The sequence below is a fragment of the Palaemon carinicauda genome, chromosome 5, assembly GCF_036898095.1.
Source record: "Palaemon carinicauda isolate YSFRI2023 chromosome 5, ASM3689809v2, whole genome shotgun sequence".
Classification (NCBI taxonomy): Eukaryota; Metazoa; Arthropoda; class Malacostraca; order Decapoda; family Palaemonidae; genus Palaemon; species Palaemon carinicauda.
The window spans coordinates 91,942,513-91,960,573 of record NC_090729.1 but is presented as its reverse complement, the minus strand read 5'-3'; the positions used below and the strand labels follow the sequence as shown (position 1 = coordinate 91,960,573).

At 46.1% G+C, this 18,061-nt stretch overlaps 1 protein-coding gene across 4 annotated transcripts in view; it reads right to left on the bottom strand.

Annotated features, from left to right (window-relative positions):
• The window catches only part of Prp40 (pre-mRNA processing factor 40), an 874,860-nt gene that overhangs the window by 622,218 nt on the left and 234,581 nt on the right, over positions 1-18,061 (bottom strand). For all 4 annotated transcript variants that reach the window (XM_068373863.1, XM_068373864.1, XM_068373862.1 and 1 more), the window contains exon 3: positions 1,961-2,192. In XM_068373863.1, coding sequence (XP_068229964.1) covers positions 1,961-2,192 — 232 coding nt within the window. The remainder of the gene's footprint in view (positions 1-1,960; positions 2,193-18,061) is intronic.

Genomic DNA, 18,061 nt, shown 5'->3' with positions numbered 1-18,061 from the left:
AGCCTTAGGTCTGGGAACCTGAAAGGAAGGCATGTTAGATCTCCTACCTAGTACATCTGACACCGGCATGACTGCTGGGGCCTTTACCAGGTGCTGATTCCTCGAAGTGGACAGATGTTGGGGCTTCAAGGGTTCCCCCTTGAGGGAGAAGGGAACCAATTGTCTGCCATGCAGGGGCTCCTTGGTTGTTGACACCTAGTTACTATACCTGGCCGATGTAGACTCTTCTTTGGGGAGTGGTGACCGTCGACGATGTGTGTCCCCTGGTGGAGGGCGACAGGTGTCATCCCTATGACGCTTGCGTGGGGAGCAATGGTCTGGAACAGGCCTGGAAAGAAAGAATCATATACTCACCTCTTCTTGGTGAGTGAGATCCCTTCCTGGCGATTGGTGCTTGCGTAGGCAGTTGCCCCGGTGATGCAGTCTGTCTAAGTGACCAAATGACAAGGTGCTGATGAGTAGCAAGATGGCAAACGCTGAGGAGGTGGTGATTTGCGAGCTCTGGGAGAGTCTTGCAGCTCTGGTGAGGGACGAGCATGATCCTGACGGTAGCAAGATTGACGCTGACAATCTCGCAAGGGTTGAAGGACATGAGGTGACGAGTGACGATTACAAACAGCAAGGCAATGGTCACGAGTAATGATCGTCTAAAAACAAGTGACGCACAGCTGGCAAGTGACAAACAGCTGGCGATTGACACGCAGCTGGCGAGTGACGAGAGCCCAAGGAACAGTACTGAAGAGACATCTCCTCACTACGCGAGAGGGAGATCGTCCAGTGAAGCGAGAAGTGATGAGCTCCGAAGCATAACGAACCTCCCTAGGGGAACGTCGGCGAGGTTCCTTCACAGAGGGAATCTGTTCTCACTGGATCAGAGGAGAAAAACGTTGGTCTCTTCAAGATCTTGGGAACCGAGTCTCTATGGGGTTTCTAACTCCCGGACGAGACTCTCTCCCTGGACTTTGCTCCACCCCCGACGGAAGAGTTGGCTCAGCAAGGGGGGAAGCGTCATCTTCGGCATAAGCAGGAGAAAGCAAAGGGGAAGACCCTTCCGCAGGCAAAGCGGTAGAAACTCCAGCAGGGTTACCAGAAACGGCACTCATCGGCGACGGATCCACCTCCGAGAAGTTGGTGTCCGCTTCCCTTCGGCACTCAGATGGAGGAGCTCCAACAAAGCTCTCCTTCGATGGGGGACCAGCAAAACCCACACCTGCAAAAATTCAGAAAAAGAACAGGCGCTCCCTGAGGTGAGGGGCAGAACGATTCTCCGGGGGAAGCAGTACTGTCCCTCGATCCCCAAGGTTGACCTGGAGTTAAACAGTCTGCACTTCTACTCAATCATTCCCCCAAGGGAGACCGATTGAACAGGAGCTTCTGGAAGAGATCAGGGTGGTGGAAGAGATCAGGGTGGGTCAAGGAAGAAGTCTGAGGCTTCATCAACTTTGAGGAAGACCCCCAACGCGAAAAATCTCTCTTTGACTTCTTGCGCCTATACCTAAACCTCTCCCATTGGGAGGTAGACCACTTCTGGTATTGAGGACAGGTGTTGTCCTGATCACACCGATGGACACTACAGGACGGACACAGGTGGTGTGGGTCCGTCTCTATGGAGGACAAAAAGGTACCTCAGGTGTGACTCGTCAAGGACAGGTATTCATGAGGCCAATAAGGAAGAAAACACAGTCTGAAAAGAAAAAGAATTATCATTAAGTTAATGGAAAGTCAAAACCGGTAATTTAGGGAGAGCAGCAATGTCCTTTATCTACAGAGCCAAAAGCAAAGTGGGTGCTCAGCCCAAGCGTGTAACTAGCGGTTGGGGTGGTTATCCCTCGCTAAAAGTCTTATGGCTCATCTTCCGGCTACGCCGAAAGTAATAGCCCTATAAATAATGAAGATTTGTTTAGAGTAACGGAACAATTACTTTTTTGTACTAATGATCACAAAAAACAAGCGAACTCACAAATTTTCGGGCTTCACTGAGGCTGGACTACTTGGAACAGACACAGGCAAAGCTGGTGAAGGTGCTCCGGGCATTGCAATATTAGCAGGAGATACACTTGCTGGAGTAGATGCTGGGGTTGTAGACGGTCCTGGAGTTGTAGCTGGGGATCCAGTTTGAAGGGCTGCTGGAGAATTACTTGCAGGTGGTGTATTTAGCTGTGGACCAGCAGATATAACAGCTCCACTACCATCTGTAAAGAGAAAATAATCATTACCTCTATTAAAATATTTAAAGCAGATTAAGAATTCACACCACTTGTTAGAACTCTTAAATAAACTGATATACAGAACAATAATTAACCATCACAAACATTACGACACGATTGTTTTAACAGATAGCCTTCTTCTTCTCCAGATGGGAAAATTTATACCAGCATTGAAAAATTTACAGATTAAGAATGCAATCCATATTTAAGAACTTTCAAGTACAGTATACTGATATGAGTCAACTAGCATAAAAAAATTATAACAGGATTGCTTTTGTGGATAGCCCAAATTAGTCGATCCTTAACCCTTTTACCCCCAAAGGACGTACTGGTACGTTTCACAAAAGCCATCCCTTTACCCCCATGGACGTACCGGTACGTCCTTGCAAAAAAATGCTATAAATTTTTTTTTTTCATATTTTTGATATTTTTTTTTTTTTTTAGAAAATTCAGGCATTTTCCAAGAGAATGAGACCAACCTGACCTCTCTATGACAAAAATTAAGGCTGTTAGAGCAATTTAAAAAAAATATACAGCAAAATGTGCTGGGAAAAAAATAACCCCTTGGGGGTGGAAAAAAATAACCCCTTGGGGGTTAAGGGTTGGAAATTTCCAAAGAGCCATGGGGTAAAAGGGTTAAACATTACAGTGAGCCCTCGCTACTTCGCGGTTCGACCACCGCGGATTCATGACTTCGCAGACTTTTTTCATTACGCATGTATATATTATAAAAGAAATATATCGCGGATTTTCCGGAAATTTTTTGTATGTACACGAAGTACTGCATCCAATAATATTCTTTGTTGCAAAAATCACATCTCGAATAAGCGTACATATCCTAAAACAAAACAAGCGTAAAATAGCGTACGTAAAGCATATACAGTATAGTACCTTGTATTTGAATTTGTAACTACAGTCTACGTAGCATGTAAGACGGACTGTGATTGGTTCCAGTGCTGATAGATGACGAATCAGCTCCCAAGTTTTGTAATCTAGCCTGTGATTGGTGTTTTGACGGCTTCTCCGATCCGCAGCAGCTTGGCTTTTCTCTGACCAGTAGCATCTTCTTGCGGCCACTTTGTTTGCCGCTCTCTTGCCGGGTAGATTCTACTACGTTACTGTGTAACTTTAAACTGTGCTGTATGTGACTGTTTGAAGTTGAACTTTTTGTTGAACTTTCTGTTTAACCCCTACAATGGCTCCCAAGCGTTCAATGGCTCCCAAGCGTTCTGCTTCTACTAAGGCTGGTAATGAGCCTAAATGCCACCGAAAAATGATGACGATTGCTGAAAAGGTGACACTTCTCGATATGTTGAAAGAAGGCAGAAGTTACGCGGCCGCAGCCCGCCATTTTGGAGTGAACGAATCCACCGTTCGCTACATTAAGAAGGACGATGCGAACATTAGAAAGACGGCTGCCATCACCTTTAGCAGGTCAGCGAAGCGAGTTGATACCGCTCGTAATAAAACGATCGTCCGTATGGAAGGTGCTTTAGCAATCTGGATTGCCGACTGCCGGAAGAACAACATAGCCTTGGATACGAACACCATACGAACCAAGGCTTTGGGTTTGTATGAGAATTTTGCAGCAAAGGAACCTAAGGACGACGATGGCGACCATGCTGAAGAAGACGAAGATGATGTACTAGATGAACCTCAAGCAGGGACATCCACTGATTCCCAGCCTCAGAAACGTTTTTCCGCCAGTAAAGGATGGTTCGCGAAGTTTCAGAAACGCTTCGCCCTGAAAAGCGTTTCCCTGCATGGCGAGGCTGCTTCCGCTGACACTACCGCTGCTGAAACTTATGCAAATGAGACATTTAAGAACATTATCACTGAAGGTGGATACAAGCCCGAACAAGTTTTTAATATGGATGCGACCGGCTTGTTTTGGAAGAGAATGCCGTCACGAACTTTCCTGTTCAAAGAAGAAGCCAAAGCATCTGGCTTTAAAGCATTCAAGCCGGGGCTTATTTACAAATCGAAAAACCCTCGCGCTTTGAAAAATAAAAATAAGAATCTCCTTCCCGTGTACTGGATGCATAATCCAAAAGCATGGATTACAAAGATGCTGACCTCCAACTGGTTCCACCAGTGTTTTATCCTGCAAGTCAGTAAATATCTCTTAGAGAAGGGCTTGCCATTTAAGATCCTTCTCCTTATGGATAACGCTGGTGGACACGCAACTGATCTGTCGCATGAGGGCATTCAGGTTGAGTTCCTGCCACCCAACACAACGCCATTAATTCAACCGATGGACCAGGGGGTTATCAGGGCGTTCAAGGCCCTCTACACGAAGAATACCTTGGCGGACCTTGTTGCGTGTGTGGATGCTGCCCAAGATGATGAGGATGAAACATTCAATTTGAAGGCGTACTGGTGGAAGTACACAATAGCCACGTGCCAGAAGAACATCCAGAAGGCACTGAAAGAAATGAAATCTGCTACTGTTAATGCGAGCTGGAAGAAGTTGTGGCCATTGATTGTTTACGATGATGAGGGATTTACACCTGCTGAGATTCAACGCTCTGCAATACGGAAATATGTGCAGTTGGCTGCGATAATTGGAGGTGACGGGTTTGGCGACATGACGACTGAAGACGTCGACGAGTTGAAGGACTGTCATTCCCAGCCGCTAACTGACGCAGACCTCGAAGACATGACGAAATCGGCCAGTGAAGAAGACAGTGAAACACAGGAAGAGACCCAAGAAATTGTCGAAGAAACAGGCTTAACATTAGAACGGCTTGCCAAGCTCTCCAACCTTGCGAAGAAGTTGAGAGAATTGTTGCAAGAGTAGGACGAGAATATGGTTAGTTCTATGCAATTCTGCAACAAAATCGATGAAGACATGACTCCCTACAGGATGCTCTTCGAGCGAAAAAAGAAGCAGCGGCAGCAACTTCCGATCACAATGTTCTTCCAGCCTCGCAAAAAAGAGCCAGTTCCTCCTGCTACTATGCCTTCGGAAGAAATTGAAGAAGTGTCCCAGGAAGAAGTTGAAGAGGTGTCCCAGGAAAAGACACCTCCGTCGGAAGAGACGTAAAATACTATCATTGGCTGCACGGTAGAAGACATCATCAGCTTCATCATCATCATTTCTAGTGTGCAGCAAATTCATAGCCATCATCATTCAAGTTTTTCTTCAACTTCTTTCGTGGTGAGTACAGTAACAATCTTTATTTTTTTATACTACTTTAATATTCTAACATTTTAATATTTGTGCCTGTTTTAGTTTAGGGTACTGTAGTACATGCATTAAGTGTTCTGTACATTAAAGGGGAGTTTGTTAACAGTACTACGTAAAGGGAAGGTTTTAAAAGTCTGAATATGACAAATTCATAGATAATTTGTATTTTTCGTAACTATACAAACCTTAGCTATTTACATGGGGTAATTATTTCGGCGCAGCCGATGACGAGCCATAAAGTTTTAACGAGGGTTTCCTACCCCAACGCTAGTTAGCGCGCGCACGCGGGGGGGGGGGGGGGGGAAGCTTGCTACCCCTTCCCCCCTCACACACACCGGTGAATAACTCACTTTACTTAGAGGTAGGACTTATCTTGGGGGACAGGGCTGGCGGGCACATAACTGTAAATAGCTAAGCTTTGTATAGTTAGGAAAAATACAAATTATCTACGAATTTGTCATTTGTTCCGTAACTGAAATACAAACCACGCTATTTACATGGGGTGACTTAACCCTTAGGAAGGGAGGTAAGTCCCCTGCCATACTGGCTTTGGCTTGCCGGGGGCCCGAACCCAAGTTCGAAGAGCAACTCAAGGGTTGGGGCCCCTGCGCCTCGCAGGCAGCTGAGAGGCTGCTGCGGCCTACGTAAGTTGTGTGTGAAGGTGAGCAGTGACACGTCCTAAGAAGTTGACCTGGAGTTCCCTAGAAGGAAATCTAGGCTAGGACTTACCCAATACCACCTCATCAGGGTATGGGAACATGACAGTATTACAACTTAATACTAGGAACACAAGGAAGCATGGCTTACCTGCATAGGTTCGAGGTCAGCTGTGCAAAGGACCCAGGATGCTGTTTTTCTCCAAGGGAGGAGAGGATGAAGAAAAGAAAAGGGCCAGACAGATCTTTTCATTCACATAGACTAAAACCGGATAACGATGCCCTCAACCTTCTGCTACTTGTCCAATTAGGAGCCTGAGGTTAGACCAGCTGTTGTGCAGCCACCACAGGGCCGATAGAGAACGTATCGAGCCTCCTGTGTGTCACGTCTTCCTGAAATTGATCTGGAACCCCAAGTGTTGAAGGAATGATATGACCTTGTTCGTTGCCGTCAGGCAGTTCTCGACGCTGTTCGACCAAACGAGCCAGTCGTCTAGGTAAGCTACTACCTGAATTCCTTGGGTTCTCAATTCTTGGATTACCATCTCTGCCAGTTTGGTGAATATTCTGGGTGCTATATTGAGTCCGAACGGCATTACTTTGAAGGTGTATGCTTGTTTGCCTAGTTTGAAGCCGAGGTAAGGACAAAAGTGCCTTGCTATCGGAACGTGATAGTAGGCATCTGTAAGATCGATAGAGGTGGTGACGGCCCCACGGGGAAGTAAGGTACGCACCTGAGAGACGGTTAGCATGTGAAACTTGTCGCACTGAATGTAAGAGTTCAGATGGGACAGGTCTAGGATTTCTCTTCTTTTGTCTGAGTCTTTCTTTGGCACGCTGAACAAGTGACCTTGAAATTTCTGATTGCATTCTTTTGTAGCAGATCGCTTGCATACAAGGCTAACTCTTCTGTTGGATGTTGGTAAAAACTGGTTGGTGGAGGGGGCCCTTCTATCCAACTCCACCCCAGACCTTTGGAAATTATACTGAATGCCCAACTGTTGAAAGTCCAATTCTTTCGGAAGATGTAGAGTCTTCCCCCTACCCGAGATCTTTCAATAATTCGTGGAGGATTTACCTCCTCGGCCTCCGCGGAGACCACGGCCTCAGGGGGCGATTCTTCCACTACCTCTGTTACGAAAGGTACCTCTCGCGCCAGAGCCTCTGGTACGCTGGTAACCTTGAGAGGCACCCTGAGTCTCAAAGGTGGGGTTGAAGACCGGGGAAGCATAGGTAATGGAGGCTATATGGGCTTGAGGGACCAACACATACTGTTGTTGGGGTTGGCCCTTTGAAGTGGAAGGGAGAGTCCCTTGAGCCAGCGAGACCGTTTGAACCACCTGCTGGGGCTGCCGGTTTTGAAAGGAGTGGAATGACCTTAGTCTCTTCATGCCGCGAGATTGGTTAGTGGCAGGTTCGAACTTACGCTTAGAGACTAAACCCCATTGAACCTTAAGGCTCTGGTTGACCCTAGCCGCTTCACTGAGGACGCTATTAACCAGATCTTCGGGAAATAAGTCCGTACCCCAAACTGGGGCTTTAATGAGCTTGTTAGGCTCATGCCTGATAGTGGCTTCAGCTAAGACGTGCTTGCGGCAGCTGCGTTCAGCTGTCAGGAAGTCGTAAGCATCTGACAACAACGTGTGGAGTAACGACTTCGTCAATACTTTGAAGAGGGGTTCTTCTTCATACAGGAAAGAAGTCAATTCAGCCATCGTCGCCGAGTTGATAGAACAACTCAGGCGCATACGAGCCTCAAACTCGAGGGGAATCAAGGAATCCGGGAGCCTTGGGAGCCTCTCACTAAACTGAGTGGAGGCACAATCAGGGCTTAGCTTACCTACGGTAAATGTCGCCGGGGCGTTAGACCAGCAATCATGATCCCCCGGGAAAATAAGGGAAGTCAAGTTCGTCTCCCGCAACTGCGGTAATGGCTTGTCTTCATTTACGGCTTGCTGAGCAAGGTCCATAATTTTAGTGACACACGTAGTAGGGGTTCGCTCATCTGCCGCAAACATTGTATATGAGCTCTTAAAGGGAGTGAGCATCATATTGACAAACTCCAGCTCATTCAGGGTCCGAACCCAAGTGGATTGAGCCTGTTCCTTAGGGTAGATCACGGTCTCCTTAGGAACTTTGTCTAGCCGAACAAGCGCCTCCTCGGTGAGGCGGGCGAAACCAGGGAAAGGAAACTGCAGACCCGGCGGGTAGAACTCAAAGTTTTCCACCGGCCGGGTGCCAAAATCCTCGATGGTCAACATCCCATCTTTAAAGGGAGCATGAATGGCCAACTTCCACGGATTGTTCTTGACAAATTCCGGGAGTTTCGAGGCATCAGGGATAGCATACTGCTGTTGTTGGGGCAAGCCGGAGCGCATGAGACTCTCGACAAGAGACTCTTGGTTTTGCACCTTCGTGACGAGGGTGTTAACCCTGGATAGGTACGCTCCTCGGACACCCCTTTAAGGGTATACTCGGACGCGAACGACCCCGACGCCAAAAAAAATTCTTGAAAAATCAGTTTTTGCAGTAACCTCCTTTTTTCTTTTGCCAAAAAAAAACTTCAATGAATGCTTAAAACAACTGTAAAGATAAATACTACTCATCTGCAGAAAAACTATTTATTATAAATATTTTAAAAAATTAAGTAGAAAAAAAAAGACCTGACAAAAATTCATAAAAAAAGTTTATACATATATACACAAATCCTTTTAGGAATTGATTCTTGAATGTTTAGGACACATCTTGATGTATTTTGGATGAATTCAGACCCATGGAGGTGAAGATCTGAAATGAGAAAAAAAGGGTAACTTTTTTTGGCCAAAAAAATTTGTCCAAATTTCAGGAATTTTTTTGGGTACCCAAATGAAATAGGAAGTGGCTAATTTTTTTAGGGAATAAACATATGTTATCCTAAAATAGAAATATGTAAAAAAATCTTCATTATTTTGTAAATTACATTTATATCAGGGGCCATATCTAAAGGTAATTTTTTGAGTACTTAGAAATTTCGTAAAAAAATACATATATTTAATATATAATATGATATTTATGCAGGTAAAAATATACCAAAATATCACAAATTCTATAGGGAACAAGAATATATATAGATAGGGCAGCTTACGCTTCGGATATGTCCACAAAATGGCCGCCAACCACACTGACTCAGACTCCCTAATCTGCCACTTGAAATGTAGGAAGGGTATGTCAATTTCAAGGTGTTATTTACTAATCTAATTATTATTGGATATGCATAAAAATTGTATGGTGGGTTGCTGGATAATTGTCAATTATTTTACGACTATAAAATTAAAATTCTGACCCAAAAAAATTTTTTTGAAGGGAAATAAAATCGAAAAAAAAAAATGTAAAACAATATAATATTTTAGCTGAAAAAATTTGATGATATTCAATCAAAAAAAAAGTAAACAAAATTTTCCGACAAATAAACATCTACAGGAATCATTACTCTGTGATAGTTCCTTAGTACGTAGTAATTTTGAAAGAATTGGGAAAAAACGAAAAAATGGCAATCACCGGAAAATCGAACACATACCTATATACACGCCATATCTGGCTAAAAAAAAGATAGGCATGGGTAGCCAGATCATCTAGAAACACTTTCCAACACTATAAAAATATAAGTTTTGCGACACTACTTGCCAATTCCTTACGGTAACATGACTAAGCAAAAAAATGCAAAAATAAAAAGGGACACTCGCGGAAAAATGGCTAAAATTCTAATATACGGCATTTCAGAAAAAAAAAATTCAGCCACGTGCTAGGCAAACCATCAAGGCACATTTTCCGACAAATAAACATCTAAATGAATCATTACTCTGTGATAGTTCCTTAGTACGTAGTAATTTTGAAAGAAATGGGAAAAAACGAAAAAATGACAATCACAGGAAAATCGAACACATACCTATATATACGCCATATCTGGCTAAAAAAAAAAAAAGAGGCATGGGTAGCCAGATCATCTAGAAACACTTTCCAACACTATAAAATTATAAGTTTTGCGACACTACTTGCCAATTCCTTACGGTAACATGACTAAGCAAAAAAAATGCAAAACTAATAAAAAGGGGCACTCGTGGAAAAATGGCCATTCTAATATACGGCATTTCAGAAAAAAAAAATTTCAGCCACGTGCTAGGCAAACCATCAAGGCACATTTTCCGACAAATAAACATATAAATGAATCATTACTCTGTGATAGTTCCTTAGTACGTAGTAATTTTGAAAGAAATGGGAAAAAACGAAAAAATGGCAATCACAGGAAAATCGAACACATACTTATATATACGCCATATCTGGCTAAAAAAAAAATAGGCATGGGTAGCCAGATCATCTAGAAACACTTTCCAACACTATAAAAATATAAGTTTTGCGACACTACTTGCCAATTCCTTACGGTAACATGACTAAGCAAAAAAATGCAAAACAAATAAAAAGGGGCACTCGCGGAAAAATGCCCAACATTCTAATATACAGCATCTCAGATAAAAAAAAAGACATGCACGTGTTAGCCCAACCATCAAGGCACACTTTCTAACACATAAACATGAAAAAAAATCAATAATATACGGCAATTCCTTACTACGTAGTAAATTTTTACAAATATTGAAAAAAAACAGAAATTGGCAACCGCAGTTAAATACCCAATATACCAATAACTACGTCGTATCTGACAAAAACAAAATCACGCATGGGTAGCCAGATCATCTAGACACACTTTCCAACACTAAAAAAGCAAAAGTTTTACGACACTATTTCGCAATATCTTACGGAAAAATGACTTGGCAAAAAAATGAAAAAAAATGAAAAAGGGGTACTCGCGGTAAAATGCCCGACATTCTAATATACGGCATCTCAGATAAAAAAAAAAGACATGCACGTGTTAGCCCAACCATCAAGGCACACTTTCTAACACATAAACATGAAAAAAAAATCAATAATATACGGCAATTCCTTACTACGTAGTAATTTTTACAAATATTGAAAAAAAACAGAAATTGGTAACCGCAGTTAAATACCCAATATACCAATAACTACGTCGTATCTGACAAAAAAAAAGTCATGCATGGGTAGCCAGATCATCTAGACACACTTTCCAACACTAAACAAGCAAAAGTTTTACGACACTATTTGGCAATATCTTACGGAAAAATGACTTGGCAAAAAAATGAAAAAAAATGAAAAAGGGGCAATCGCGGTAAAATGGTCCTCGTGGTGATGAACGACATTTTAACTAAAAAAAAAATCATGCACATGGTAGCCAAACAATCCACTAAGACTTTCCACAACTGATAACCTATACAAGTTGCACCATTCTACGACAATTTCATAATACGTAATAACTTTGATAATTATGCAAACTACCTTAGAAGGGTAAACTCGGTCGCGAACGACCCCGACTCGTCTCAGAAATCGGGGAAGGAGTACAGCTACAGCAATGCACATCTGGACACTACTAGAGCGTGTAGGGGAGACACCTCCTGCAGGTCGATCACCCACAAATTCAGTCACGGGGCTGAGTCACGTGAGAAAAACCTGTTTTTTTTTGACGCTCGGGGTCGCGAACGACCCACCGTACCTATCCAGGGTTAACCAGGGAACCAATTCGTTCCAAGGTGTTGGAGAAAGCTGTAGTGTCGAAGGAAGGCGCCGGGACGCTCACCGCCGGCTGCGAGCAGGGTAACACTCTCGACTCCGGGGCGGGAGGAGCATGTGCGACTGAGTCCACGGGGACTTTAGAAGACAAAACTCTAGAAGACGATGTCCTAGAGGGTTTGGAAGGTTTTGTCGATTTGGAAGACCTGTGGGTCTTCGTTAGAGATTTACGGGAAGGTTTAACCTTAGACAACACAGAAGGATTGCTGACATCAGCCAGATGTCATCCTGAAAACCCCTGAAAAGAAGAAGCAGAAGAAGTAGAGAAAGCCGGGCTAACGACAGGAATCTTAGACCGAGACCCACCTGCCTCACTTACCTCCCTACCAGGGTCTGCCTCGTCCAAAGCCATAGGCTCGATGTCCAGATTCATAGCCGCGACGTCGCTAGTAATCAATTCTCCCGGAGCACCATGGTCCTCGGAGAGGAGTTGTTCATTGATCCCAACAATGATAGGGTCCGCCACCTCCTTGGGAACCGCAGCTGAATGTTTAGCGTTAGGGTAGATAAGGGTGCACATTTCTTCGGAGAGGACGTAAGGGTGCCTAGCCTTGACATTGCGGGCGAACCCGCCGACCCATACCTTAAGAGTCGCCAAGGCCGAAGACTTAGAAGACTGTGAACTCTGAAAGAGAATGTACTGTTACTAATAAAGGGGAGGTGGAGAACTCCGAGAAGGGGTGATAGACCGAACATATGCGTCGTCTAACGAAGAGAAAGGAGTAAATTCAATCAGAATACATCAGGATAACAAGGCAAATTCAGAGATTAAACCCGAGTTAAAATTAAAATGTTTAATAACGGTAGGAACACTTACTGAGTCCAAAGTGAGCGTAGAGACAAGTTCGTAGCAGACCACACAGTTGTCGGGGTGCCAAACGATCAAATCACTGACGTGGACCGCACAGTGGGAATGGGATCTGCACACATCATGGCCGAATGCTTGTTGCAGAACGGCAGCACAGGCTGTCATCAGACAGCGGACAACCTGTAATAATAAGGATACATAAGTATCACAAGTAAACTAGTATCCTAAGGGGATCCCGGGTGTGCCGGATCTTAAAAGTAAAACAATAAAGAAACCTTTTTCAATAGGATGCTATAAAGAGGTTCCCCCGGTAGGACCGGGGGGAACAAGCATAATAAATTAACTTATAACGTTAAAGCGATTCAGTGTTATCGAGATCATTCTAGATAAATAAAGGTAAGGGAGATATCATCCCTTAGGCATTGGAGTGTGTAAAAGTAAAGATGTAAGGTTAACACAACATGCTTCCCGTTGGCTCCGGGGAGACAACTGAGGAAGGTAGTTGGACACCTCAATCTACCGGGGTAGGGAGGGGGGGAGGGGGTCGATGACTCCCCGCCAACCGCAAGAACCTTAATAACAATAGTCTAATAAAACACTCTCAATAAACACTCAATAAAACTCGTGCAATATTACCCCGGCATAGGGGTACAGGCGGAGAAAGCTCAAAACAAAATAAGAAACAACCAAAACTCCCCGACCTCCCGATGGCCAATCGAGGAGGGCGGGGAATCCGGCTGCGGCGAGGTAATGAAGTGAGCAACTCAACTATAGGTAACGGCTGTTCTCGGCTCTGGTAAGGCAAGGAGTCAGGCGGTATCCCCGGGAGGGATGGAAGGGGGAGGGGGGGGTTGGGCGTAAGGACGAGAGGACTCGGCCGAGAACAGGAACCGCTGACTCCCAAGTCTCGTAGAGACGGCAGGTATCCCCAGAGGGGATGGGGAGTATGGGGTGGCATACTCATGGGCAGGTAGTGGGAGGAGCCAGAGAAGCAGCAAGGGGGAGCGGGGAGCACGAGGCGATCACGTGAAACCGAGTGAGGACAAGAGTACCAACCTGTCCGACCGGAATCGCGAGATACCAACAGAAGGAATGATCACATAACGGAATAAAATAAAATATAACTAGGTTAAGGCATGCAAAATAAGCTGATAAAGCTATAATAACGCTGAAAGAGAGGGATGCAAGAAAAGGGCAGGGAAAAACAAAACAAACGCAAGGGCGAGCCCTCCAGCACGGGTAAGTACTGAGCTGGACAGGGGGGCCGACATGACACCAATCGGGTACGATGCCAAACGGTAAACTAAAATACATTAAAAAACTGCCGATCGAGAGTCCCCCTCGATAAAACAGGACTAAACTCTTAAAAATAACAGCGAATCTGTAATATCGCGAGAAAAGAGTAAACTAATCCTAAAATACCAGCATACAGCGTCTTCACGGTACTAGCCGAGAAGGAGGCCGCCATAACCTAATAAAATCATGGGAGTAACCATAGCGATAACAATAACAGTAATAATAATCGCCAAAGCATCGGTAATAGCGCAATAAGATCAAAACGAATAACAATTAGTATGAGAGACCAATTGTAAATCGTTAAGAACGAGCTTACAAGTAGCAAGAACCAAAATGGGCACCGCGTCGCGGGGCCGCAAACGATAGCGAAACAAATAAACATGAATAACACTAAAATTAAAGGTAATGCTACCTCCAAAGGCTCAGAAATCATAAATATGACAAATTCGGAGATAATTTGTATTTTTCCTAACCATACAAACCTTAGCTATTTACATTGGGTTTACCTTCCGGCGTAGCTGAAATTGACGAGCCAATAGATTTTAACGAGGGTTAACTACCCCCCCGCTAGTTAGCGGGGGTAGGGGAAGGGGTAGCTTGCTACTCCTCCCCCCCCCCCCCCCACACACACCGGTGATTTGCTTCACTTCACTTAGAGGTAGGACTTGACTTGGGGGACAGGGCTGGCGGGCAAATATGTGTAAATAGCTAAGGTTTGTATGGTTAGGAAAAATACAAATTATCTCCGAATTTGTCATTTGTTCCGTAACCGAAATACAAACCACGCTATTTACATTGGGTGACGTACCCCTTAGGAAGGGTGGAAAGTCCCCAGCCTTACTGACTTTGGCTTTACCCGGGAACTCCGACTCCAAGTGAGCAGCACTCGAGAAAAGGAGTCCCTGCACCTCACAAGTTACTTGCTTCGCAAGAAACGTGTGGCCTACATAAGTTGTGTGTGGAGGAAAGAGCGTGACTCGTCCTATGAAGTTGACCTTGAGACCTTTAGATAGGAATCCAGGATAGGACGTTCCCAATACCACCTCGTCAGGGTATGGGGGACGCGACCGTATTAAGCTTAATACTAGGAACACAAGGAAGCATGGTTTACCTGCAGAGGTTGAGGTCAGCTATGCAGAGACCAGGATGCTGCTTCCCCAAGAGAGGGGAGGATGAAGAAAGAAGTAAGGGTCAGACATACTCTTTCATTCACGCAGACTAAAACCGGGTAACAACGCCCTCAACCTACTGCTACTTGTCCATCAAGGAGCCTGAGGTTATACCAGCTGTTGTGCAGCCACCACAGGGCCGATAGAAAAAGTATCGAGGCTCCTGTGGGTCATGTCCTGCAGGTAGTGGGCTGTGAAGGTCGTCTGACGCTTCCAGACCCCAGCTTGAAGTACCTGCATCACAGAGAAGTTTCTCTTGAAGGCCAGGGACGTAGCGATGCCCCTGACGTCGTGTGCCCTAGGGCGACGTGACGGAGGAGGGTCCGGATTCAAGGCGTGATGGATAACCCTTCGAATCCAAGCCGAGATGGTGTTCTTGTTGACCCTCCTCTTCGTCCTGCCTGTGCTAACAAACAATGCTTGCACCTGAGGACGAACTGCAGCTGTTCTCTTCAAGTAACACCTCAGACTCCTCACTGGACATAATAGCAGCTGGTCTGGGTCGCTTGTTACAGAACGGAGACTCGCGACCCTGAAAGAGTCGAACCGTGGGTCCGGCACTCCAGGGTTCTGAGTCTTGGCAAAAAACTCAGGGACGAACCTGAACGTTACCTCCCCCCATACCCTTGAATGGGCGACGTCGTACGAGAGACCATGAAGTTAACTAACTCGCTTGGCAGAGGCCAAAGCGAGCAGGAAAGCCGTCTTCCAAGACAGGTGGCGATCAGAGGCCTGGCGTAATGGTTCGAAGGGAGGTCTCTTAAGAGCCCTGAGGACCCGAACCACGTTCCAAGGAGGAGGTCTCACTTCCGACTGAGGGCAGGTAAGCTCATAGCTACGTATGAGTAAAGAGAGTTCCAACGAGGAAGAAATGTCCACTCCTTTCAGCCTAAAAGCCAAGCTTAAGGCTGAGCGATAGCCTTTCACCGCTGACACCGAAAGGCGCATTTCCTCCCGCAATTAAACGAGAAACTCCGCTATTGCTGGAATGGTGGCATCGAGAGGAGAGATACCCCTCCCACGACACCAACCACAGAAGACTCTCCACTTCGCCAGGTAGACTCCCTCTGAGGACTTTCGCAGGTGCCGAGACATTCTCTCTGCAACCTGTTGCGAAAAGCCTCTCTCCGTGAGGAGACGCTGGACAGTCTCCAGGTGTGAAGCCGAAGCGATGCTACGGCTCTGTGGAAGATGTTGCAATGTGGTTGTCTGAGTAGCTCATGTCGTGGGGGAAGTTCTCTCGGGAGCTCCGTCAGGAGCTGCAGAAGGTCCGGGAACCATTCCGCGTGATGCCACAGCGGAGCTATCAGTCATCAACAAGTTGACCGATAGTCTGGTCCTGTTGAGCACCCTTCTCATCAGACAGAACAGTGGTAAGGCGTACACGTCGATGTTGTCCCACCGTTGTTGGAAAGCATCTTGCCAGAGTGCCTTGGGGTCCGGGACTGGGGAGCAGTACAGGGGCAGTTTGAAATTTAAAGCTGTCGCGAACAGATCCACGGTCGGGAACCCCACAAAGTCAGGACTTTGTTGGCTATCTGAGGATCCAAAGACCACTCGGTACTCACTATCTGCGAAGCCCTGCTCAGACTATCAGCGAGCACATTCCTCTTGCCAGGAATGAAGCGAGCTGATAGTGTTATCGAGTAGACTTTGGTCCATCTCAGAATCTCTACTGAAAGATGGGATAGCTGCTGCAAAAAAGTACCTCCCTGCTTGTTGATATAAGCCACTACCGTGGTGTTGTCGCCCATCACCACCACGGAGTGACCCGCCAGGGTCCGTTAGAACTGTTGAAGAGCCAGGAAAACGGCCTTCATCTCTAGCAGGTTGATGTGCAGGTACTTTTCCGATTCTGACCACAGGCCTGAGGTCCTCTGGTTCAGAATGTGCGCCCCCCACCCTTCTTTTGATGCGTCCGAAAACAGTGTCAATTCTGGGGGGAGGACGAGAAGATCCACTCCCTTTCGCAGGTTCTCGTCGACCAGCCACCACAGCAGGTCCGCCTGTTCCGAAGGTCCTATCGGGACCAGGAAGTCCGGGGAATCGGATCCTTGAATCCACCGGGACTTGAGCCACCACTGCAGGGATCTCATCCTGAGACGGCCGTTTGGAACCAGACGGGCCAGGGAGGACAGGTGACCTAAGATACGCAACCACGATTGGGCAGGAAGCTCTTCTCGCCTGAGGAAGGGTTCCGCCACCCTCCTCAGCCTTGCTATCCTGTCGTCTGATGGAATGGCTTTGTGGAGATTGGTGTCTAACAACATGCCTAGATAAACCAGTCGTTGGGACGGCTGCAGAGAGGACTTCTCGAGATTTACCACGATCCCCAGATCCTGGCAAAGTCCCAGAAGCCTGTCTCGGTGTCGAAGAAGGGCCGACTCCGAGTCTGCTAGGATCAGTCAGTCGTCCAGATAACGGAGGAGACGGATGCCGTTCCTGTGCGCCCACGACGAAATCAGGGTAAACACTTTGGTGAACACATGAGGTGCTGTGGAGAGACCGAAGCACAGCACCTTGAACTGGTAGGTCTTGCTGTCTAGGCTGAGTCTCAAGTACTTCCTGGAAGACGGATGGATTGGGATCTGGAAGTACGCATCCTTCAGATCCAATGTGCACATGAAGTCTTGTGGTCTCACCGTAAGTCTGACCGTGTCCGCTGTCTCCATGCTGAACGGAGTTTGCTTGACAAACTTGTTCAGAGCTGAGAGGTCGATGACGGGTCTCCAGCCTCCAGACGCTTTCTTTACAAGAAAGAGTCGACTGAAGAAGCCTGGGGAGCCGTCAACGACCTCCTGGAGAGCATCCTTCTTGAGCATGGTCTCGACTTCTGCCCGAAGGGCTAGCCCCTTTACCGATCCCATGGCATAGGAGCTCAACGACACTGGATTCGCTGTCAGGGGAGGTTGAGATGTCGTGAATGGGACGCGATACCCTTGGCCGATCACGGAGACCGTCCAAGCATCGGCCCCATGTTGCTGCCACCTGTGCACGCAACTTTGAAGGCATCCCCCCACAGGTGGACACGCGGGGGGACTGCCACTCCTAGCGCTTGC